This window comes from Calypte anna, chromosome 4, assembly GCF_003957555.1.
Source record: "Calypte anna isolate BGI_N300 chromosome 4, bCalAnn1_v1.p, whole genome shotgun sequence".
Classification (NCBI taxonomy): domain Eukaryota; kingdom Metazoa; phylum Chordata; class Aves; order Apodiformes; family Trochilidae; genus Calypte; species Calypte anna.
The window spans coordinates 17472730-17498081 of NC_044247.1; the positions used below are offsets into that span (position 1 = coordinate 17472730).

The window sequence follows — 25352 nt, forward strand, 5'->3', positions numbered from 1 at the left end:
CTTGGTGAGTAATTTGAACCAGATGCCTGCAGAACCTGTGGGGCTTTCAGAGCAGGTGCCTGGAACCCCTCTTTTGCATGCAGGACCATTGCAGCAGCTTTATGTTCCTCCAGGGTCCTGCCAAGGGCCATTTAACCTGAACACCTTTCACTTTCCTCTGCTCTCCATTTTTAACCCATGTATTTCTTATTCAGCTGATCACTCTTTCATAATGAGGAGGCTGGTTTTATTCTCTGTTGTACTTTGAGCTCTGTTTTTTTAAGATGGTGCCAACAACCTGCCCGATTTAGCCTGGGTGGTTCTAGTTTTACTTGCAAAATAATTGCTTTCCTTTATATCTGTATTTTTCTTATGCAAGTGCAGGAGGAGATGGGAACAACATGTGGCATAGCAGAGGATGAAAGGCAGTTCAAGTGAGAGATGAGATGACAGGACAGACCAGACAGGTATAAACCCAACTAGGATTAATCTCAGGATATTTTAAACTGCAGGTCTCTTGTAGGTACTAACAGGAGGTGCAGCAGCAGATCACTGCAAAGTCAGATTCCCCTTAAAAGTCTTTTGGATCACTTCTGAGAACAAAAGTGGGCTGGAAACCCAGCTTACAATGAGATGTCTGACGCTTCTTGCTCTCCAGCCAGATCATATGAAAATGTCTGGCAAAGCATTTGGCACTCACAAAATCTCATAGCAGGAAAAACTCACATTTGCAAGTGCAGAGGAAAACAGTAACCTGCTGATTCCCCCTTGGCCTCTTTTACACACGGAGCAAACAAAAACTGTGCTTGAATTGCTGCCTCCCTGCATAACACCTGAAGTTATCCTCTTCAGTGTTTGGGACTTGGCTAGAAGAAAGGCGGAGAGAGGAAAGCCATGGAGTTTGGAGAGCACAGGGACTTTCCAGGAGAAACAGGATGACAAAGCCATGCTTTTTGGGGAAGAAAACAAACACAACATAATAGAAGGAAAATTTGGAGCTAGGAAGCAATGGTGGATGGTTTCCTGCAGGAAGCTGTTGCACTCAGGGAGGATTTGAAAGCCCCCAAGTCAGTAGAGGTGGATGGGATCTCCAGAACTGCGTTTAAAGCTGAATAATGAGCTGGGTTTCGGACAGATCACAGTCTCTATGTTGGATTTTAGCACATGTGATCAGGTGTGTTTAAGGAATAGCCACTAAATGGAACTGTCAGCCTTGGGATTACCTGTTCAGTGTCTCTGAATGACCTGGCAACTTTGAGAGGGGTCTGAGGGGGTGGGAGGTACAATTGGAAAAAAAAAACAAACCAGGAATTTGGAACAGGCTTTCTGATACTTGTGGTGGTGATGCTGCTTACTGCTCTTCTCTGTTGTGTGGATGACATAGCCTTGGGCTTTCTGTACACATTGTGGTACAAATGAGTTTTTGCATACCAGCACATCCAGCATCTACTCAGGAAAATAGGCTTAGTGTTTGTAGGGAAGAATTTACAGCACAGAATAACAATCCAGTGCTGCAAATGAATCAATTATTGTTCCTTTAGATCTTCTTTAGAAAATACAGTAAATCTCAAACCAAAGTTTTGATTGCAGAGCCCAGCACCAGATCTCCAAAATGCCCTAGGTGAGAGTCAAACATTCCAAACAGGAAATGAGATGGCATGGTGTTTGAGCTCTGACATCTTTCCACTCAAAAAGAAATTAAAAATTGAAGGCTTATGGAGGTTCAGTGCTGTGAAATCTTTCCAGAGAGACAGGGCAGAATGCTCCCATCCTGGGCAGAAAAGGGGACTGATTTTATTATAAACTCTCCTTCAATTCTTTGGAATTTAATTCTCCTCACCTCAGCAGCAGTGATCCTTCCTTCTTCTATTTGCTAAACTGGGGTTGAGGAGGTTTCACTGCAGCTTGTTGTAGTGCCCAGTGTCTGCTGAGTTGTTGTGCAGAACTTTGGGGTAATAGTGGTCCCCGAAAGGATTGAGCAAAGCTGGAGTGTGGATGCCACGGGGTCTGCACCTCTGGCCCAGGAGCCAGCGCAGGGCTGGGGCAGCTCAGCAGTGCACCTCGTCCTCTCCTCATTGCCTGCTTTTCCCCAAGTGTTGTAATTTTAGATTGATTTTCTTGCTGAAAAGCTGCCTTTGACCCACTTTATTTTCTGCTGCTAAAGGAGAAGTGCTGGATAAATCAGTGTAAGCTTTTAAGGCTGCTTAGGAAGGAGCCTCTTAAACCCAGGTCCTGCTCGGGTGCCTGCAGCAGCTCCTACACTTTCCCAGATGGGTATGTTTAACATTTGTCCGGGGGAGTTGAGCTTGTGGTGTGTTGCAGGTGTTGTTCCAAGAGCCAGCCTCATCTTGCTGCCCCCTCTGCCTTTTTTCTTCCCTTTAAACTCTCACTGGATGTGGAGGATGTGGATGCAGCAGCACAGCCCTCCCCAGCTCCTCCGCTGCATTCGCGTTCACCGAGCGCCAGTCCGGGGGCACCTGGGGGAGGATTTCCAGGGAAAAGAGGATGGTGCTGAAGTAGCATCCACCTGTTGGACAAACAAACCTGGCTGTGCTGCAGTGGCTGCTGCAGTCAGTGCCTTGTAAAGGAGATTTTTATTCTCCCATGGCAAATCCAGCATAAAAATAGCTTCTGGTGGAGGTATCCCAGGCAGCGTGAGCAGCACTGCTCAGTGACAGGATGCACTGCAGACAAACTGGGGGTTGTTTATCTGGGTTTTTTTAAAGTCAAGCAGCATTTTAGAATCCAAATGCTGCCTGTGCTCATTGCAGCTGCTGTTAAGATGACAACTTGTGCCACTCAGACAGCATCCCTCAGGTCCTCAAAGGTTCTTCCTGCCTTGCAGATGCAAACCCAGTGTTCTGGGGACATTCTCTGAATCAGGCAAAGTTGGCACAAATCTTTGCGGCCCCTTCCCTGCCCTCTGCCACACTGGTCGTGAAGAAATTCCCCTGAAAGATGCTGTGGCTTCCTTGGCCAGGCAGGTCTTGGCAAGGAGCTGCTGGAGCAGCTCAGCTTTTGCTGTTCCCTACTGTGAGTCAGATGGAGCATCACACCCCAGGGGGGTTGGTTTTTAGGAAATGGGGGAAATGAGCCCCATCTCAGGGTGCTCTGGTGGGGACAGTGTAGCACCTTCAGTCTGTTGCAGTGTCCACACAGCTTTTGCTGGGTGGTGGAGCTCCAGCCCCTGGCAGTCTGTGCATTCAGACTGCAGGAAAGAGTGGGAGGAAGCACAGGGCAAGTTCTTTGGAGCCATTTGTGTTCAGCTTTTGTGGATACAGGGTCTGAATCTGGCCCTGCCAACTGTGCTGTTTTCTCCTTTTCCAGAAATGAGTGAGGAGTATTTCTCACCTTGGGTAAAGAGAACTTCTGAGGCTGGAAATGGAGAGTTTTAGAGGGGAAGGAGAGCTGGAAGTGAGTTTGCTGAAGCTCTGAAGCTGCAGGGGGGAAAGAGAAGGTATCAAGGAGCCTGTGAACTGGAGGGAAGCAAAGGATATGAGGGGAAATTAAAGGGAAGGGAAGGGGAGGGAAGGAAAAAGGAAAAGGAAAAGGAAAAGGGAAAGGGAAAGGAAAAGGAAAAGGAAAAGGAAAAGGAAAAGGAAAAGAAAAGGAAAAGGAAAAGGAAAAGGAAAAGGAAAAGGAAAAGGAAAAGGAAAAGGAAAAGGAAAAGGAAAAGGGAAAGAGAGGAGGCAAAGCCTGGAATTCCTGGAGCAGCTCTGCTGAGCAGGGCAGTGTGGCAAGGTGGGTGAAATAGTCATAGGGTTATAGAATAATTTGAGTTGGAAGGGACCTCTGAAGGTCATCCAGTCCAACCCCCTACAGTGAGCAGGGACCCCCTCACCTAGATCAGGATGCTCAGAGCATCCTCAAAGCCTCCTCTTGAATAGCTCCAGGGATGAGGCCTCAACCACCTCCCTGGGCACCCTGTAACATTGTTCCACTGCCCTCATAGTAAAGAACTTGTTCCTCACATCCAGTTCTAAATCTCCTCTAATTTAAAACCACTGCCCCTCATCTATCACTCCAGGCCCTTGCCAACAGCCCCTCTCCAGCCTTCCTGTGAGCCCCTTCAGATACTGGCAGGTCCTGAGGTTCCACACTGCAGCTCATCTCTCTGGGGTCATCAGAGTCTCTTACACTTCTGTTGCATCATTGCAGGGCTGGTACCACTCTTTGGTACCAGGATTTGGGAAGGTTGTGCTGCTCACTCTGGTATTTGTTATAAAGTCACTGGTTAGCAGAGATCTGTTGGGGTGGCAGGAGCTCTCTGGGAGGGTCTGTCTGGGTCATTAATCTGCCACATTATTTAATTGTGAGGTAGAATCTGTTATCAGCTAGTTTTGTCCTTGTGGATATCCAGTGGAAGGAGATTAATAATCCAGATGGCTGGTGAAATGTTTGTTTTATCATGCTTTCTGATTATTCTGAGACTATCAGCCCTCAGAGCCCATTCAAGTAAAATGTCCTCTATATACATTCACAGTCTAAATATATAATAATTACAGGTCAGCTAATGCTGGAACAGTGCCACATGGTGATTTTATGCACCATTTGGGTATAGCTGCAAATTGATACATCCCATTGCTACAGATTTTATATAAATCACATATAATATTAAGTAGCACAATGAAATGAACAGCTCTGTCTGGCTTCCAGAACTGGATCCTGAGGCAGAAGGGACTTTTTTATTTGACTTTTTTAACTTTTCTCTGCCTCTCCAAATTGTGATGTCATGCAGGAGTTGGTCACGACTTCTTAATTAGGATTGAAGTTTGAAACAGGGCTGTGAGCCTCATGATGAGCCTGCCCTTCCCCACACGTGGGGTGGCCTTTCAGGGTGAAACTTCACTCAGGACTAGCATTGTGCAACTTTAATTTTTTCTCTATGTAGTTTTTCATGGTTTCATTCAACTAAATCTTAATACAAAGAGTTTGCAATAGTTGTCAGGGCAGGCTCCATTGTTGGGCAGCTGGACCTTGGTGATGGGGTGGGAGAGACTCACACAGTGCTTTATTATTTCAGAGCCATTGCTCTCCTGCCTTGCAGAGGTGTTTAAAAAGGTCCTGAGGGCTGATACATTATTGTAGGGTTGTTGTTAACTGCTCAAGAGCTTTTAGTTTTTACTTGTTAAAAACAAAAGTGGCATTAGATGCATATGTTCAGGCTGGTGTCCCAACCCCTGCCTCTGCCAAGCCCCAGCCCATGGGACAGGAGCCTGGAGAGACTCCTTGAAACCTGAGTGAGCAGCAGGACTGAGGCTGAAGGGTACCCAAACCCCATCTCTGCTCTGTGAGGGGTCCCACAGGAGCTTCCTGAGGTGGCAGCCCCCCATCCTGAGCAGAGGAGACTGGGGAGATGAGGTGAAGTGGGCAAAAACTGGATTGGATCCCATCTCCTGAGTTGTGCAACCCCAGAGCCAGCCTGCCTGCACCCCTTGGCTTTTCAGCTGCTTTCATGACTAATTCTGCTCCTGTCCCCTCTTCTCCTCCCAGCTATGGGTAAACCAAGAGGATGGTGTGGAGGAGGGAACCAGCGATGTGCAGAATGGCCACTTGGATCCGAGCACAGACTGCCTCTGCCTGGGCAGAACCGTTCAGAACCGAGACCAGATGAGAGCCAACGTCATCAATGAGATCATGAGCACGGAGCGCCACTACATCAAGCACCTCAAGGACATCTGTGAGGTGAGAGGGTTGTGACACTGGGACAAGGCAGCGGGACAGGGGCTGGGCTGGGCAGAGCTGAGGACTAGGTTTGTCCTTGGCTGATGTGGTGAGTTTGAGCAGTATGAATAGAGGAGCAGCACCTGTCAGTATGTATGGGTACATCTGAGAGCTTTCTGCTGGACCTGATAATTCCCTTCAGTTCATACTGACTCAAAGTACAGTTTTCTGACTTTTTTCTCATACCTCTTTGACTAAAAAATGATGAACCTGAGATCCTTCAAGCAGTCCCTTTAATTAAAATCCAATGCCATCTACTTTTGAACTTGTGGTTGAGGAAATTAGGCTGTAGTTAAACGAATCAGTTACCCATTTCATCTGTGGTTTTCCAGTCGGGTTCACAATTCCCCCTGGCTCGGGGTGGCCCCCGTTTCCCTTTTGTCACCCTGAGGTTGAGTGAAGTGTTTCACCATTTTGTTTGTTTGTCTTGGGATGGAGAAGAGATGGCTGCAGGACAGCTTGGGCACTGCGTATAGAGCACACGCTTATCATGAAGAGACAGAAGTTTTTTAGCACTAAAATCAGAGTCCCTGGGCTTCAGCTCGTCCCTCTGAGTGCTGAGGATTTGGTGAGCCTGTGCCCAGTCTTTGCAGAGTCAATGTGCTGAAGCCCCTTGTGAATTCTGCTTAGAAAAACGTCCTCCTCCCTTCATACTTGCTACTTTTCAACTGACAAGGCACAGCAGCCATCCAAAAAAGCATCTTAGACGCTTTTCAAATCTAGAAGAGCTTTGGGATTTAATCTGGGAAACAAATGAGCTTAATTTCACTGCGCTATTTCAGTCAGAGGGCTTTGCACTGAAGAAGGGAAGAACTGCAGGAACTTTTCCACATACTGTGTCTTTTCCTGCAGTGGCACTTTGCCATTTCAAGCCTGACTTAACCCAAACTTGCATTCCCCAGCCATGTCACCAGGCTTTTGCCAAATCAGAATCTCAGGAGGTGCAGGCAGTGACAGCTCCAGTGCTGCCTCTGGAGTAACACTGATTTACAGCACCTAATGATATGTCCCAGATACAGAAGTGATCTCTAAGGCTCTTGCTTTGCTCTGTATGATGCAAAATGGTATTGAGGAGGTGACTCTTACCCCCAGGTAAGGAAATGATTCAGCTGCCTCTCTTAAAGAAGGTGTAGGACTGAAATGGGCATTCTCAGCTGCAAAAGGATGGGCTGGCCCTGGAGAGAGTTTCGTTGTGCTCAATTTAATCAGGGCAATCAGTTTGCTTCCAGAAGGCTTGGAGACAGCTCAGGCATTGCCAGGCACTTGGACAGGGCTTGATGTGACTGCTTCTGTTTGTGCAGGAGGAGGGGGCTGGGGACTGGGGACCAGTTTGAGCTCCTCCCAGTGCCACTGGAGGGGTTTGAAGAGGGGTGGGTGGGGATCTGGGGAACAAGCTGACACCAGACAACCGCTGAGGAGGTGCAGAAGTGCTGCTGGCACTGGCAAATTCCCCTCTTCCCTTTGCTCTTTTATTTTAAGGTGTTAGGACAACCAGCAGTGATAAGATGTATTGGAGTTGTGGCTGGGTGGCAAGTGCTGAGCCTGATTTAGTACTGAGTTTAGCAGCATATAGTTACAGCCTGGTTCTGAGCTGTAATGAATAACAAATCCTAACACCAGCGAGGCACCTTAAGATGTGTGGCTGTTATCAGAGGGCCGTAGCCCCTGCTGGGTGATTAAGAGCCCTCCAATTGCTCTTTTTTGCTTCAGGATGTATTTCCACTACCCACTACTGTATTATTATACACTGTGTTATTATTCATAATACCCATGGCACTGCTCCTGCCAAGCCTGGGGCTCCCAAGCCAGTCAGCACCAGAATGAAAAGTACCTGTGCACACCAAGACCTGTGTGAAGCAGCTGCCCTGGAGGGGGATTCCTCATGGCAGCAAAGCCCTCCTGCCCTGCCCACTGCTGCTCTGCCCTTGCTCAGGGTGTGAAGGACTGACTGCTGCTTGGTGGAGATTTTTATTAGGGGTAAATTTGGATGTGGAGTTTTTCCTGGACTGCACTGTTGGGAGCAGAGGAATCATTGCTATGAAATATGACCAATGAAAAGAAGAAAACAGAATTTAGCTTTGAGGAAATACCCAGCGAGAGGAATTTCAGGCAGTAAAGCTTAGAAAAACAATAAGGTACTGAAACCCAGGCTTTTATAACTGAGTAGGTTTGTTTCTGGGAGGATGCAGGAGGGCTCAGGGTCTCTCTGTGCCCTGGCAGCGGTGACACGGGCAGAGAAGTGTGGATGTGACATGAGTGGGGTGCAGCTGTGTGAGAAATGAGTGGGATTTGGAGCAGGGGGATTAGGAAGACAAGGCTGAATGTAAGGAGGTGTGAGAGGGAGAAGAGACAGAGCTTGGATGGGAACAGCGAGGCAATGGGGAGATCAAAGGAAACCTCTGTATTCTGAGTAATTTGGAGGTGGGAGGTTAGGAAGGTCAGCCAGCTTCCAGTGCTGCCTTTTGCTCTTTTTCAAATGATTTCAGTTTGAATTTAGTTTTTAATAACAGAGACTGGATTCCACCTCAGCTTTGCTTTAGTGCCAGGACAGCTCTGAATGTTGTGGCAAACGTCCTCACAGCACCTCAGCCTGGAAAGCTGAGTCCCTTGTGCAGAGCTGAGGGGAGAAGTTTCCATGTGCTCTGCATGGCATCAGCTTGCCTCATGCTTGGAGATGGAGAAAACCCCTTTTTTTTTGTTCTCTCAGAGCAAAGCAGCTTCAGAGGGGACCCCATCTGAGGAGCTGCTGGCCCCTTTGTATGACCAATTTCTCCTGGATGGGTACCAGATGGGAGGGCGGCTCTGCAGGAACTCCTTGCATCACGGGGGATATAAACACTCCAGAAATGTCTTCCCTGGTGCAGTTTGTAGCTGTCTTTCACAGCCTGTTTGTGTGCACCTTGATTTTCTGTTTTGGAGCTGGCTGTTTCTTGCCCTTTTGAGAAACAGGTTTGTGTTCTTGCAGGACTTTATTTGGTATTTTAGGTGGGCCTCAGGGCCATCACAGGGCCTGACGTTCAGCTTGGTATTTGAAAAAGTGCTTTAGAGTCCTGACTGCCTGGGACCAGCCATGGTTTTAGCTTGCCTTTTCACTTCAGTCTCAGCTTGGTTCTTGTGCTTGTTCTTGGTCTGTGTGTGTCAGCACAATGCTGGCCTGGTTGCTGTGAGCACTGAAGGCTGGGCCACAGGACACTGCTCCCCAGACTGGGAACTGGAACATCTCCACACCTGCCTGCAGTGGCCATCACCCTTCACCTTGCTCTCAGCTGGACAAGAGGCTGGATGGACAGACCACCTCTACTGACTGTCTCTAAACCCACTCTGGGTCAGAGAAAACTTAGCACTTAACCTCCTGCAAATAGTTCCCAACTTTGGCCTATACTTCAGGGACTACATGGAAAAGTACTTTAAAGCCAGACAGTTTGACAGCTATTTTTAGGTATTCATTGAGCAAAACACTCTCCAACATCTGCTCCTCAGTCAGCTATCCCTTCTCTGAGCAGACCTGACGGGATGAGCAGAAGGAAGATGACATTGTTTTATGTAACAGAAGTAAATTTACTGGAAAAACTATGGAGCAGCCTTCTAGCTGGCTCTTGCTGCCTGTGATATGTAAATCTTCTGTCTCCCCTTTGCTGGCTTGTGCTGGAAACCAACCATCCAAACACACACCCTGGATAGAGGATAAGGCTTGGGAACTCTGTGCCTTCTTTTATTTTCTCCGTGGTTTATAGGTGCCTGTACAGAAATGTTGCTGCTTCAGCTTCTCCAAAACACATGACTCAGGCAAAGTGATGAAGCAGCAGAGGGAGGACGAGGAGGTTTCAAGGCAGTTGCAGCCAATAGCAACCCCAGGGCTGAAAGATGTTCACATCCATCTTCTGATTTCACACAATCCTGAGTGAGAGGGGAGGCTCTGGCTTGCAGGCAGCCTGCAGCAGGGCAGAGGTCCTAACACAGATGCCTCGAGGCACTCTGAAGCACCAAAGCTGGTGCTGAGAAGAGCCTGACCTGGTGGGCAGGTGCACAATGTTGTGGGTTTTTTATTTTGGGGTTTTTTTGAAAGCTGCTCTGAGATAAACATGAAAAGCAGCATAGAAAGATACAAAGCATTATTCCTTGAATTTTTATGTGCCCTACAACCAGCGTGGGAGCCAGCCTGCTCCCATTCCTCCTGGCCTTGAGAAAGGAGAGAGGGAAACCCAGGGAAATGAGTCATCAAGGAGCCCCTGGAAGAGGAGAGACCTAGATTTAGTAAACACAGAAGGTATTCCATAACCCAAGCTTCCCAGCTGAAAAAACCAGGAAATTCAGGGTAAGCAGCATCCTCCTATCTGAGCTGGACATCCCAGGGGTTGGTACTTTGCCAGGTCGGCCAAAGTTGCATTTATCATTCATCTGTTTCAAGTTCTTCCACCCAAGAACCACATGGTGAGGCTGAAGGACAGTTTATTACAGCGTTCCAAGAGCTCACATTGTGGACCAGCAGCTGCAGGCTACCAGCTGGTGGTTGGTCTGTGTGACTAAGCATCCAGAGCTCCCAAATATAGCCCTGCAACTGGAGCTGTTGGCATTCTTTTCCCCTTCATTTTTTTCTCTTCCTATATAATTCAGGCAAAGTCATCTCCTGATGACCCCCATGGTATTTCTTTTCAGTCAAGAGGCCCCAGTCCAGACGAGGCCCAGCAGAGCATCTGATGTTTGGCCTTGCAAAGATCCTGGTCTCAAGCAGCCAGGCAGGCAGAGCACAGGGGGGATGAAGTGATTTACTCAGTGTCACACAGGTTGGTGGCAGAGCCAGAAATTCAGCATCCAGAGGCTCTGTGTGTCACCCTGTCCCCTGCACCACGTGTTCTTCAAGCCAGCGTGTTGGCAGAGGTCCTCAGGCTTCAGCTGAAACCAGGATGGCAAGGTCAGGGATGAGGCAGGCTCAGCCAAACAGGGAGGCTGACAGGACTTGGTGTGTTACATTTTCTGCCAGAATATTGGTTTTTTAGGTCAGGAGGTCTGCAGAGCAGTGCTTGCCTACCCGTTTGTGTCAGTGTGATGTCCAGCAATGCTCAGGCTCAGTATTGTGGGCAGATGAAGAATAAGCAAGGAGGAGCTTTTTGTAATGGCACTGAGGACACAGGAGATCTGAATTGTTTCCAAATGTACTGCAGATTAATTCTGTGATTTTGGAGAATTTCCCTAAAATCTCCAGTTCCTTCCTTCCCTTCTTTGTTTTTCTCTATGCCTGCTCTCTCCATCATCTCCTGACCATGCTCTGGGTTGTCCTGAGCAAGAGTTGTGCTGTGGGTCGCAGTGGGACCAACAGTTGTACATGAAATGTCTCAAAAAAGTGCTTTTAGCATTTCAAGGCAAGTTTTGTGCATTGTGTGTGCTCACTCGTGGACAGGAGTTTATGGAGTCTGACATGTCATAAGACATGGATTTTGTTTTCAGGACCATTTTCTGATTTAATTTTTACTTGCTCCTGGCTCAAGAAGGATCTGGGAGCAGCCTCAGTGTAAGTGGGTTATTTTATGGATTGTTGTGTTTTACTCCTTACAGGGTTACTTAAAGCAGTGCAGGAAGAGGAGGGACATGTTCAGTGATGAACAGCTGAAGATCATCTTTGGTAACATTGAAGATATCTACAGATTTCAGATGGGTTTTGTCCGGGACTTGGAGAAACAGTACAACAACGAGGACCCCCATCTCAGTGAAATTGGACCATGTTTCCTGGAACATGTGAGTTCATTTGGAATTTTTGGTTGGGACTTTTGAGGTTGCTGGGTTCTTTTGGGGGGGATGAGAGGGGACTAGCAGAGAAAGTCAGGAGGCAGAAACCACTTAGAATAATTTTGCTCATCATTGCCGTTCTGCTTACACATCACGGAATACTCCATGGCCATCTGCTTGCTTGGTGAGATAAAGGGTCAGAGAGGATTCAAAGTGAAGCAACATTCAGAGTAAGGGGGGATGTGGAAAGGTGTTGGAGTGCATACAGGTGGATAATTCCCCTGGTACATGTGAATGCCAGCATCTTATCACATTTCCCCTTACTCATGTTGAACAGATGTCCCTCACACACCCCCCACCTTATTTTGATCTTCAGAACGTGACTTAAACCCACTCACAGGCCATCCTGATCAGATGATGGATGACCAGAAGGTTGGGAGAGGTAAGAGAAGTGAAAGAAGGCCTTAGCTGTGTGTTCCACAAAACAAGCAGAGGAGACAAGATGCTGTTTGCCATGGCACTGAGGTGCATTTGCAAAAGCTGAAAACCCCACACAGCTCCCATTGCCCTCCCTTGTGGAGCTGTTGGGCTGGGTGGGGAGGTGCCAGCTTGTGGTTCTTGCTGCCCAGGTGGCAGCAGGGCAGCAGCTCCTGCTCATGCTAAGTGCACGCTGAACAGAACATTTCAGCTGATGCTACAGTCCTGGAGGCTTTTGCCCAGCCCACTGTACTGTTACATAAGCCACACACTGCAGGAGCTGATGAATTGGCCAGTGTTGTAAATACGTCAGGAAATGTCAAGAAAATTATAATCCTGCAGTTCTGGGCTTTCCTTTAGGGGAATGCAGTGCTGTGCCAGAGCTGATGTACGGGGTGCTGTGAGCTGGGATGCAGATCCTGTGCTGGGTTACCTCCTCACAGCCAGGGCTGAGCTGGCAAAAGTTCACTTCTTATTAGAGAAATTTCTGCAAAACATTCCTGGAACTTCAGCAGGCTGTCCCTAAGAAAGTTCACAGCGTCCCTTCAGCATTGTTGGTCTGCCAGTTGAGAAGCAGGTTTCTCTTTGAGAAGTTGCACCACGATGGCATTAACATTGCTCACTTTTTATCAGAGCCTGCACGCTCTGCTTCTTGCTTCCAAAGCAGCATCATGTTCCACATCTGTGCTGTAAGGATGTAAGAAATCTTGCTGAGAATAAGCTACTCTTGGTGAGCAGTGAAAACTTCATGTCTTGAGGCTGTGCTGTCAATTCATTTATAGTGACAATAGTAAGAATTGCTACTGTTACTCTGGAGTATCTGACACTTTATCTGCCATCAGATAGGGGCTGAAAGCTGCCTGACAAACTCCTGATAAATTATGCCTGTTCAGCCATTTGGGAAAACTGAGGGGTGAGGACACTGAGATCCTGGTGTAACGTGTTCTTGTTGGCAAGCGGGTTGTTTGCAGCACTCGTCTGACTTGTGCTCCTCTCTGTGCATCCCCTTCTCCTGCCCCTCACAGCAAGATGGCTTCTGGATCTACTCGGAGTACTGTAACAATCATCTGGATGCATGCATGGAGCTCTCCAAGCTGATGAAGGACAGCAGGTACCAGCATTTCTTCGAGGCGTGCCGGCTGCTGCAGCAGATGATCGACATCGCCATCGATGGCTTCCTCCTGACACCGGTGCAGAAGATCTGCAAATACCCCCTGCAGCTGGCAGAGCTGCTCAAGTACACAGCACAGGAGCACAGGTAAGTGCCCCCTCCTACAGGGGAAGGTTTCTGCTTCTTTGTGTGGCCTCTGCACACACCCAGGGGTTGGGGTTTTTTTCAGTTTCTGCCCAGCTTTCCCCTGGTGTGAATGGAGGCAGGGCGAAGGTTCAGCAGACAGTCAGAAAGCTTTTCAAAGCACTGATTCTCAGTGGACCCAAACTCATTTAGGTTATAACTGTGAACTAATTACCCTTGGGTGTACTTTCTGATGCTTGAAAAATTACCTGATTGGCCTTCAGTGGTGGGAAGGGCTCATTCCTTTATCCTGAAGAAGACCTCAGCACATTGCACGTAAAGGGCCAGGATCCACAACTCAAACCTGGATATGCTCAGATTTAGGGAGAATTCAGCATCTATTCTGCCTTTCAGCCTGATTCCATCTCTGATTTTACCACAGGGTTTCTGTTCAGAGGACTGCCCAGCAGTTTGATTACTTCCCAAGATTTTGCTACTGATAAGGGCAATCAATCTGACTCCCTGACCTAGTGTAAATTGAGAATAGTACCTGTGATGTACTGCTATCAATATAAGGGGGAAGAAGAGTCAGGCCCCCTAAGAGGAGATTTTCTCTTGCCTTGCCAAATTTGTTTTTCCAAAGCTGATTTAAAAGGCAGTGCTTCAGGGAACAAAACGACCACAAATGTTTCAGAACCTTCTGCAAGTGTTTGATTGTTTTTTTGGGTTGTTTCTCCCAAACTCAGATCTAGAAGTGCACAGAGATGTGACAGGAGCAGAGAGATGCATGGATTCACAAGTCTGACTTGTGAATTCACACTAGCTGAATGCCCAGTTCAGAATCACCAGTTTGCCCATGCTTTTGGTTTCAGAGCCCATTTCTGGTTTTGTGGCTTTGCAATGGAAGGAGCTGAGCAGCCTCGGAGAGAAGATCTGTGTTAAAAATTACCTTCTCTGAGTTCCTTGGTAGCAGTACCAAAGGGGGGGGGATGTGGACAGCATGATTACACAAGGGTTGAATTATTTTGGGAGTACATTCCTTTTTCCTTTGGGATGTTTTAAAATCAACATGTTGTTAAGTAATCAGATACAGTCATGCTCTGAGGAGACTCAGGCCTTTCCTGTGCTTAAACAACAATTAGTTGGTTCAGAGTGAGAGCTCTTTTTGATAGGATTGTGTCAGTGACAGGACCCAGCTATGGGCACTTGGTTTCTCTTGTTTCTTTATTTTCTGACAAGGGAAAGCAGGGTTTTGTTTGCTTGCCTTGCACTAGGAAAGAGGAGCAGGTACCCTGGAGCTGTGCAAAGGGCAGGGAGGTAACTCCTGCCTGCACAGAGAGCAAGTCTGAAACAGAAGGTAGGACATGACAGAGTGGACTAACACTCACATGGAGATCAGGCTCCTCACTGGCTGGCTCGGGAGTCTCTTACCCACTCTGATTAGAATTTAATATGCAGAAAATAGTGATTAAACCAATGGAACCATTCACAGAGTAAGGCAAAACTCAGAAAGGACCAGGAGTCCCAGTGAAAGCAAATATGTTACTTTCATCTTACAGTGGGACAGAAAATTCTATCTTTCTGTTTGTTTTTTCCATTAATACTGTCCTTGTGGAGTTATGGATCTGCCCTGTACCAGGTCAGGACAACAGAGCTGACACCAGAAACCTCACCACTCTCCTCCAAGTTAAAATGTGATATTTGGCAAGAGTCTAGACTTGAATTCTGACTGAGCACTGGAAAGAGTGCAGCCCTGCAGCCTTGGTATTATTGAAAAACAATTTATTTACTTTAATTTAATAGTTAAATCTATCCTATTGTTATTTCAGTGGCCAACTGCTGTGCTTAGGTTTGTTTTTCTTTCTAAGTTTTGGCCAGCTCTGCCACAGACATGGGCTAGGAGCCCAGAAAGTTCAGCCACCACTCTTTCTTCATTACTGTGTGAAATAAAAGTGTGCAGGGGTTTATCTCTTCAAACAGAACATTAGAATCAGTGGATTAGCATCACCAAGAGAAAACCCATCTTGATTGGCACTGGCCCATCCACATGGAGGCAGGCACAGGGGTTTTTGGAGCCTGGCTCCCTTCAATTGTTTATTGTTTAGAGACTGCTTCATTTAAATTTTTCACAAGGCCACATCTGTTCACCTTTTGAAGATTTACTTCAGCTTAATGTGAATTAAATATATGAAGGTCCTAAGTGCAGCTTGCTGGTGTCCTGAGCATTCCTTCTGCACAACTGAGCTGGAGTGACAATGAACCTCCCCTCCTAATTGTAGGAGATTATCAGGGTTATCTCTAAACCCAACACCTCTCCCTGCCTCTGCAGATCCTTTCTGGCCATAGTGACTTACCTGTTTCCCTATAAGAATTCCTGGACATTTTGAAGACCAGACTTGTCCCTCTGGCAAAGCTCCATTTCTCCCTCACACAGAGGAAGGCACAAGAAGTTCTTCACTGTGTATCACGAGAGATGTCAGAGAGTTCTCTCTTCTCCTTTGCTGAAGGAGCAGTCCTGATACCCTGGAATCAGTAGGGAATTTTTTTAACCTCAGCTAGAATTTTGATGTAAGAAATGAATAAAGATTGAAAACACATCTCAAGATTTCAGCCAAGAAAGGATGACAAAATAGCAAGTAATATTCTGTTATAGAGCATATTGTGATTTCTTAATAGTTACCCTGTTGGGATCACATTGAGAAATGGATCTAATTCACAGCATTCACCCCTATTTCAGCTGTCACCAGTGCAATTCTTAGCAATAATCAATAAAGCCATTCCCCCTGTAGCTGCCCAAGATCACAGTTTTTCTCATTAGTCAGCAATCAATATCAACCCTTAAGTTAATAATATATTTTGGTGGCATTATGGCAGCTGTCCTTGTCTGTCTTCCCAATTGAAATGAACATTAAGGTTCCTTGGAATGGAAGAGAAGGCACAGGGCAGGAATCAATAGCATTGATTTCAGCATCATTTTTTGAAAAGACTGATCATCATCTTTGCTGGCCCTGGCAGGAGGCTATTTTCTCTCTTTGTTATTACACTCACAGGCCTGTCCAGGGGAAAAAAAAAAAAAAAAAAGAATTGGTTTGATTTGCTCACCTGAAATGTGCAGTAAGAGCAAATGCCATGGGATAAATGCTCTGTGGCACTCTTGGACTCATCTTATGGCTGGGAAGGGGCTCCAGCTTTGTGTCCAACAGCAAAATATTTTCTAATGTTCATCTTAAAATAGGCTACACAAATGTTCAGGTTTTCTTTTGAGATATTCTTTAGCTGAGCTCCTTAGGACTCTAGAGAGCTGCTGTTGGCTGGGCTGGTAGAGGCTGGGCTGGGGGGAGCTGCCTGGTTTCTCTGTCTGATGCCCACACAGTTTCAGTTTCAGTTTCAAGCAAGCTGCTCTTTTGGGATGATCCACAAAGAGGTTTCTGATGGAAAAACCCACAGTGTCGTAACAGCGAGTGGCAAAGCCCCTCAGCATTGCTGAAAGGACTTGCTGGCCTCCTCTGTGTTCCCACTGCAGAGCAGGCTCCATTTGATGAACTTCTCTTCTGTTTTGGCAGTGACTACAGGTATGTGGCTGCTGCCCTGGCTGTCATGAGGAACGTGACCCTGCAGATCAACGAGCGGAAGCGGCGGCTGGAGAACATCGACAAGATCGCGCAGTGGCAGGCGTCTGTGCTGGACTGGGAGGTAGGGCACCTGCCCAGCCCTGAGCCCAAACCTGGAAATAGCAAATTCCAGGCACTTGGTAGAATTCTCCTAGACTCTAGAGTTGCTTTTACACAACGTGGTCTGGGTAGGTGTTGGATAATACCCCAGGAATGGGGTAAAGGCTGGGATGGATTTGTTTACAGATTTTGGAGGTGGTACTCAAGGTGTGAAACATGAAAGGCACTCTGAAGGGAATGTAAGGACCAGTACTCCTGGAGGGAGAGAGATCTGGATCAGACCCGATGTGCCTGTCAGCTCTGTGCTTTGTCACTGAGGTAGAAGCAGGGAAAGAGGCAGCAAAATGCCCTGGCAGTTGTGGCAGGTTAAGAATACGGAGAATACCCATCTGGTGGTTGTTTTGTGATTAGAAACCAGCACATTAAGCTGAAGTTAGAGATGTTATTTCACATTTAAAATGAGTACCCACTTAAAGATATTTCTGAATCAACCCTATGTGTAGTGATGGTAGTTAAGGAGCTGAGAACCACAGGCAAGGCAGAGTCAGCAGAGGGATTCCTCACTAACAGGCCTTCACTCTCCTACATTTTTGCCACATGTTTAAAAAAAGCCATACTAAAATTATGTTCTCCTTTTCTTTTTATCCCTGATTTTTAAAAAATCATTGTATGAATGTAATCTGTAAATAGGGTTTTTGAAGCAGCCTGAGGACTGCTTTTGTAAATCCCTCTCAATGTTGTCATCAATCCATGTGTTTAGCAAGTAAATACTTAGGAGTGATGGAGCAGCCTTTCTTCTTCTTCCCAGTCATGGAGATCTGGAATAATTTGACAACCAAGCAACGGGGTCATACTATGTAAATTAGTTTCTGGGAAAGAGCCATTAATCGTTTGGTTTTTTTTTTTCTGGAAAAGATCTGGAAAGGCTGGGAGGAGAGGGAGAGAAATACAGGCACATTGTGAATGTCCTTGACTGAATTGGTTTCACTGCTATAATGAAGGTTGGATTCAACCTTGGATCTCTTGATAAAACATATAAATGCAGCAATCATGGCTGGTTCTGAAGTTATGGCTGTGAGAGGAGAGAATGCAGATGATTTGCTTGATTGTTTTATTGTTGTTTACTGTGAAAAAACCTTTCTCTGACACACAGACTCCTTTTCAGAATTAGAAAGCTGCTCTCAAGGAAGTACAGGACCATCAGATATATTTCAGCCTACATGTGATGAGCTCGTGTCTGTCATTTGTAAGCAAGGCCCAGACCCTCACTGTAAATAAATCTAGATTAGGGATGGATCAATTCCAAGTCACTGAATATTCCTGTGTGAGTGGAAAGCCAAGGTGACCTCCACATAGATCTATGGAATAGCAGTTTCTTTATCTCTTCCATTAGGTCAGTTGATAATTCATTTTTATTTAGCCATATCCTTGATAATTCATTCTTGCTAAGCTTTAGCCACATTCTTTATAATTCATTCCTGCTTAGCAATACCCATTCTTTATCTCCATCCCATCCTCAGGACTTGCTAAATCATTCTTTAGGTTTTTTTTCAACTGTTCCAAATTTTAAGCACAATATTGCAGCAGCATCCTTCAGCTTCTCATAATAAGCTGCTGGTGCAGCTGATCTGAGAGATCCAGAGGGAATACAGCCCATTCCCTCCCATTCAGAGGGAAACAACCTTCTTGCTATTTTCGTTCTGTATTTTGGTCTTAAAGTTGTGATGAGAACACTAGAAGATGAGGGCTAGAGCCAGCAGAGGACTTCACTGCTTGATTCTTCCTTCTAAAAGTAACTTCTGAATCCTCAGATCCAGGGGCTGATTTCTAGCCCAGTCAGGGCACAAGACAGAGAGAATCCAGAATTCCCACATTGTGTTGCACTTGGAGAATTATTTCAGCAGCAGCCAAGGTTAAACGTTTAAGCACTTCTGAAATGTTTCATGTGGAGAAATGGTTTTTTCCTTAACATCTCTAGACTGACAATGCTGACTGATTTGAAACTGCATTTTCATTTCTAAATTTGCCCATGTTTTGCCATGAGATGCTGGAAAAGGATTTTTAAAGCAGAAGAAAATCCCACCAAACCAAACATAAAGTTTTCTAGTTAGTGAATATTTGATATGTTCTATTGTGTACAAAGTGTAGGTACACAATTTCTTGCAGGGAGAGGGTGTTATTTGGAATATATCCATATTGCTGATCCTAAAATGAATAGAAAATGAATAGAAAAAGTAGGGGAAATGTCCTGGCTAATTTAAGATTTTGCTGAATGCCACGGAGTTGTTCCTGTGTGTTTCAGGAATTGTTTTTATCCCTCCAGATTTTCTGTATGGCCTCGTGAAGGTGAATTTCAAAGCCAGCATTTGAAAAATGCAAATATCCTTGAGTTAACCAAGACCTGAATTTTTTTCCCCCAAGATCTCAGGTAAACAGGAGCTGATGGTTTGAACTGTCAACAGGATGAGGAAAGGGTGGTTTGACTCCAGTGGCAGCTGAGAGAACTGTGCCGTAGTAACCAGGGTGTGAAGTTGTAGGGAGTTTTTGGCAGCTTTATACAAGTAATGACTGAGCAGAATCTTAAGGGAAGGTTCTGAGCTCACTGACTGCTCTAAATAAGAAATAATCCAAATCACTCTGCAATGTGTTCCTGTGGAAATGGTGGTCTTGACCTAAAAGCCTGGATTGGACTCTTGCCATGTGTGACTCACTCACTTCTTTACTTTGTAACCTCCATTTCCAGTATCTAAACAGCCCCCAGAGGTGCTGCCCCTGCTTTTTGTCCTTTGGGTTGTTCATGGTGCAGAATGTAGGGCTCTCACCACCTCCTGCTGAGACCTTTCAATGTCAGAGATCTCATTGTTATCAAGTCTTTCCTGATGCTCAGCCTCCTCTTTCCCTTCGCTCAGCATCCTCCCCTTGCTTGGAGTTCAGTACCCTCAGATCAAGGCAGAGCCATTTGAAGGCAGGCAGGCAGAACCAGCACACAGCTATCTGGAGTGGGTTCAGAACAGCCTGCCAGGTCTCCTCTGGATCAGACTTCAAACAGGCCCAGACAGAGCCCCCCCAGGCAGCCTTTACACGCTCAGTCCCTTCTTCTGCTCTTGCCCTCTGCAGGAGAGTTACAGAGCTCAAAGTCAGTGGGTAAAATCTGTCTCTATCTATACATACATATATATATATATATATATGCACACACACCAGGACTATAAAGAGAAGATTTCCAATCATCATTCCCAAGTCCTGGGCTGGGCAGTGCTCTATTCCAGGCAATGGGATGTTCCTGCTTCCCCTTCCCCTCCCCTCTCCTGGGCAGTGGTTGTAGGACAGCCAGCAGAGGAGCCTGATCACCACCCTCTATTCAACTCCTTTTCCTACAGGACTTGAACAAGCCAAAACAAAATGAAGCAGCAATCCTGGCAGCATTTCAGGCTCCCTCTCCAGCCCTCCTGGCAGCTGCCAGCAATGCTCTTCCTCCCTTTCAGACCAGATTTTTCTCAGAGGAGGGAGGTGATGTGGTACCCATGCCCTGGGAGGGGATCTGTGGAGCCTCCTGAGCCAGTGGTGGAATGTTGGGCACAGGAGAAAGCCTTGCTGAGCAGCCTGGATTAGTTTAACTTGCTATTTAAACAGATTACTTCGGTTTATGTTGCTATTCCTACCAAAGATTTCCACAGCTTTCCACTTTGGCAGGTTTCAAGAGTGTTAAATTTACATGAAGGGAAAAATATATATAATTTAGGCATAAAATGAACACTGTCTTTTAAAATTTCTTCCCATTCTTGTTATTTACAGATCCTTTAAATCAAAACTTGGTGCCCTTAATTATGTAATCTGTAATAGTTGGCCTCAGCCTAGTATTACGTTATTGAATCCAAGAATGACATGAAAAAAAAAAGAGATGCATGCAACCAACGTGCTGCTTTCAAAGTGAGGACAGCTTGATGAGAAATCCTCCAGGGAAAAAAATTGCATCAGAGACTGAAACAGATCCCTCTTTCCCCCCACCCCCACTCCCCCAGCAACAGAAGGTATCAAAAACTGAGCCTGATGAAAGGGACAGCATTTGTCTCGCTTTCCTGTTTCTGATCTTTCTGGAGCCCAGAGTGCTAATCACCCTGTCAATCTCTCATTAAAGAACAGCAGTGTCAGGCAGAAGAGAGCCCTGCTCACTGAATGCTAACCAGCACAGGGGATTTTGTGGTGACAGCAAAGCCCGGGGCAGGGGGTGGGTGCAGGGGTGTGGATCCAATGGGCTGAGGAGAATTTCTGAGCCTGGGACAGCATCTGCTGAGGGATTGCTCGAGGGGAGTGGGGCAGACTGGGAGGTGGAACACGCTGCACCTCACAGTGTTGTGCCCTTCCTCATGACACCAGTGCTCCCAACACCATTTCTTACACAGCACTAGTGAAAAGCCTTTGGTTCCTCCCAGTTCCTGGCTGCAGAAAGCAGTGGTCACCTCTAGCCTGGCTGGGGAGCTGGTGATGGACATCCTGCAGCAGCAGCAGCAGCAGGGCTGACCCTCTGCTACAACACTTGCCATTAGCCCTAGGACTTTATCTGTCATTCTGGTGCTGGCAAGCTCCAGGGAGCATGAAGCACACATCCAGTCACCATCTGCGTGACCTTCTGCTCCTGTGACTGCACACTGAGTAGCTGGACTCTGCCTGTGACTGTGTGAAGTCAGCTTTCTTGCTGCCACCCCTTGCATGTAGTAGGATGCACCCTGCAATCCCTTGAGACAGGCTGGGGGGGTCCAAGAGCTTTTATTACAGGCTTATAGCATAGCTCATGTTGGAAGAGACCTCGGGGGCTCATCTGGTCTCTCTTGGCCATTTTGTTGAAGTCAGTAGGACTTCTGCCAGTTGTGCAGAACTAGAAGTTCAGCCTCTTCCTTTTTTACCAGTCTTGTACTTAGCTTCCAGAGAATACAGATGATCCAGCTGCTCTGGGAGTTGCTTGGAAGCAAAAGGAAAAGAAATACATTTCCAAGTTTTGTATAAGATTGGAGGGGTCTAGGTCTAGGACTAGTTTTAGAGAAGGACTGGGAGAGGCACTGCAGAAAGGCAGGACCAAATATCAGTTCATGTATCACAGTCATGCTAGCAAGGGTGCAGAAAAGCAGACCCTTCCCTCCTTGTCCACCACCCTCCAGTGGATCCTGGTGGGGACACTCCACTTGCTACCAGAAGACAGTTCATGCTGTTTGAAGAGGTGGTTTAACCCAGTTGGGAAAACAAAATGCCTTTCAAGGTTCATTGCATCTGCTGGAGGCTCTGGCAGCACAACCACCCTGGTGTGTGGCTTGAGGAACTGGCAGGGCCATGGAGATGCTGCTCACTGGGGGGCTGGTGATTGACCAGCCCAGTGCTAGTCCAAAACTATCTGCAATATATATTTCCAAACTTGCTAACCCAGCACTGGGAATCATCTGTTTCTAGCCCATAGACAAGATATAAAAATTGTTTTCCCAACATAAAAAATGCAATGCAAATCCTATCTTTTCAGATCTGAAATATTTTTTGGTTTGTATTGCTTGCAGGGACTCCACAGTTTGGATTTAGCTAATCAAGTAGAAGTGCTTACCGGGTCCTCTGTGTCCTCAGGCTTGAGATGCTACCATAGGAGTAAAAGATAAATCTGGCTTTCTATTTTTAGCAGCCAGCCTCTTTCTAGGCTCGCCCCCTCTCATGAAAGCTCCTACCCATAGGCTTGTGTGAGTCTTCTTCAGATAAGCTCAGTTTTGGCCAGGAAAGTCCACAATTTCTGGAGCTGGTGTTTTCTCTTCTTGCATCAAGGTCCAAGGGCTTGCATGTACTTGAGCTGTCACAGTAGCTCATGGCCCCAATTCCCCCCTGGCCAGGAAGCACTGCAGCTGAAATCAGACCCTGACACCACACTCATGAGACCTTGCCTGATACATGGCCCATCCCTGCTGGGAATGAGCTGGGAAGTTATCCCTGAGGAGGCTTTTGGATACCACAGCCGGAGAAGGGAGACAGAGAGGTGGATAAATACCTCACAAAGATGGGTTTGAAAGGCTGTGCTGCAGCATGATGATGCAGCCACTTAATGAAGTTGCTGTCTGTCACAGGGCCCAGGGACTCAAGCAGTCACTTCCAATCAATGCTGAAAGGTTAATTACACATTTACCTGAACAGCAGCTTGAAATTCTCACCAAGAAATTAGGAGAGGGGATGAGTCTTGGTTGCCTTGGCACCTACAAGTGTAAGCTGTACCAGAGAAGCATTTCTATCTGGATGCCCCCTGTAGCTGGCTGAACCTTTCCAAGCTGTTTGTTGAGATTTTGGGGATGGTCTTGTCCCAGAAATGGGTTCTGCTTTGTCATCGAAGCCAGACTTGCACTAGTTTCAGAGCCAAAAAGAAAAAAAGAAGGAAAAGAAAGCTTTGGTCTCGGTTGCTCCTGAATCCTTTTCCTTACCTTTTAGCTGAAGTCATCCTGATTTCTTCTGTGGTGTTTCAGAGCCAGAGATACACTGGGATGCCCACAGGGCAGGTGGTGGTGAATTCACCCATTTTTAATAAATAGATTTTAATTAACTTTTTAAAAAGTCCAGCTCATCCCAATTAGTGGAGGGTGACTGCATTTGTTCTCTCGGAGAGTGGGAGAGAGCGAGCACTGTGTTTTCAAGACCATCTGCTCATGAATCCTTAAAAAAAAAATCTGAGAGGAAAACAAGCATTAGCTGGAGGCAGGGAAGGGGTGAGGGCATTCTGGCAGCTGGCCAGGGAGGCTGTGCCAGCCCAGGGGGGATGGAGGCTGCCAGAGGAGCTGGGGTGGTCCTGACAGATTTTTGGATGTAGGGAGCTCTAATGAGAGCTATGGGAGAAGGGGCTGGAGTTGCCTGAATGGGTGGGAAGAGAAGCAGCAATCTGGAGGGATGAGTGCTGGCAGCCCCATGGGCTGGGGAGCTGATAGCCCAGTGTAGGTGACTTCACTTGCTGGCCTGAGACCCCGGGAGGGGATGGGGGCTGGATGCTGCTTTAAAGGGAAAAGATGTCGGGGAATTTGCTACCTTGAATACAAACTGGCTCTGCCACGAGCAGGAGGAAGAGGCTTCACTCTCAGGATGTCACCAACACATGCAGTGAGATCCAGGGTCTGGGGATACCTGGAGAGAGGGGGACAGGGACAGTGTCAGGAGCTGCTGCTGCTTCTTTCATCATTGCAGTGTGAACTGTAATGACCATGCCTTGAGTGTCCAGGCTTTTACCCCATTTATAGAATCACAGAATTGTTTTGGTTGGAAAAGACCTTTCAGATCATCAACTCCAACTGTTAAATGAATTTATTTCCTGCTCTCCATTATTATCCCCTATCTCCAGCTTCTGCTCTGAAGTCAGACCAGTGGCTTTGAGAGCTGCAAGAAGGGGCAAAAACCTTATTTAATAATTGCTTCTGCCTGTTCTGCAAAGAGAAAGGTATCCACTGACCTGGCTGGGAGCAGTGGTTCACTCGGCCTCATTCTCTGTGTCCTCCAGGGAGATGATATCTTGGACCGCAGCTCCGAGCTGATCTACACAGGAGAGATGTCCTGGATTTACCAGCCTTATGGACGGAACCAGCAGCGTGTTTTCTTTCTCTTTGATCACCAGATGGTTCTTTGCAAGAAGGTAAGGACATCCAGGGAGAAAGCAGCACGGCTAAGGATGTGATGCTGATGGGCTTTCCAGTCCAAAGTGGTTTTTAGGGCAAGGTGGCTGTTTGCTCCACATGTGGAAGAGGAGATGTCCAGCACTGAGGAAGGGCAATGCACAGGCTGGAAGTACTGAATTTGGGATGGTGAGTATGCCAGGACAGAGAAATTTTGATGCTCATAGTAAATCCAGCCTCCACTCCTTCATCCCATGCTGTTTTCTGATGTGCCCCTCGTTTGGCTCCTTGCCTCACCTCCCCTGTGGGGTTTTGGCTGCAGTGTATGATGGGGGTGAGATATTCCTAGAATTCCTGTGTGAACTGTCAGGCCCAGCACTGGGGCAGACAACTCAGTGACTGCATTAAAATGATGTTTGCCAGTCCTTTCTCTTAAAGAACTCTGGGACAGAGGCCTGGGCTGCAGCAGGGTGCATGAGCATCTGGGGAGATGCTTCTTAATCCTCACCCTCAGGTAGCTGCTGTGCTGGTTTTTATAAGGCATGTCCCTGCCATGAAGCCCATCATGCAGGTGGAACAAGGCAGTGAAGAAAACTGATGTTGATACCTTAACAGCAGCAGCAGAAACACGTTTTGCAGCTGCTGTGTTAAGCAGCAGCATTGTAGCTGTGTTGCTGTAGACCAGGTGAGGTGATCCCAGCTCACTACCATCACAGCTCTTCCAAGTGAGGTGACAGATAATGGAAATCCCTGGTTGGTTCTTCTGACCAACAGGGACATTTTTGCTGCAGCAATACAGGTGACAGTGCAGAGGGAGTCCCCTGGACCTGGGGGAGCAAGAGTGAGCTGCAGACCTCTCTGATCAGACACATCTGGGTTGTGTTCCTGTCACATCCCACACGGTGAGGGAAGGTTGAGCAGGCCCTG

General features: G+C 46.9%; 1 protein-coding gene across 5 annotated transcripts in view; it reads left to right on the forward strand.

Annotated features, from left to right (window-relative positions):
* ARHGEF9 (Cdc42 guanine nucleotide exchange factor 9) overlaps positions 1 to 25352 on the forward strand; it is a 171893-nt gene that overhangs the window by 120837 nt on the left and 25704 nt on the right. For all 5 annotated transcript variants that reach the window (XM_030449336.1, XM_030449337.1, XM_030449340.1 and 2 more), the window contains 5 exons: positions 5473 to 5664; positions 11257 to 11436; positions 12930 to 13162; positions 16702 to 16831; positions 24314 to 24445. In XM_030449336.1, coding sequence (XP_030305196.1) covers positions 5473 to 5664; positions 11257 to 11436; positions 12930 to 13162; positions 16702 to 16831; positions 24314 to 24445 — 867 coding nt within the window. The remainder of the gene's footprint in view (positions 1 to 5472; positions 5665 to 11256; positions 11437 to 12929; positions 13163 to 16701; positions 16832 to 24313; positions 24446 to 25352) is intronic.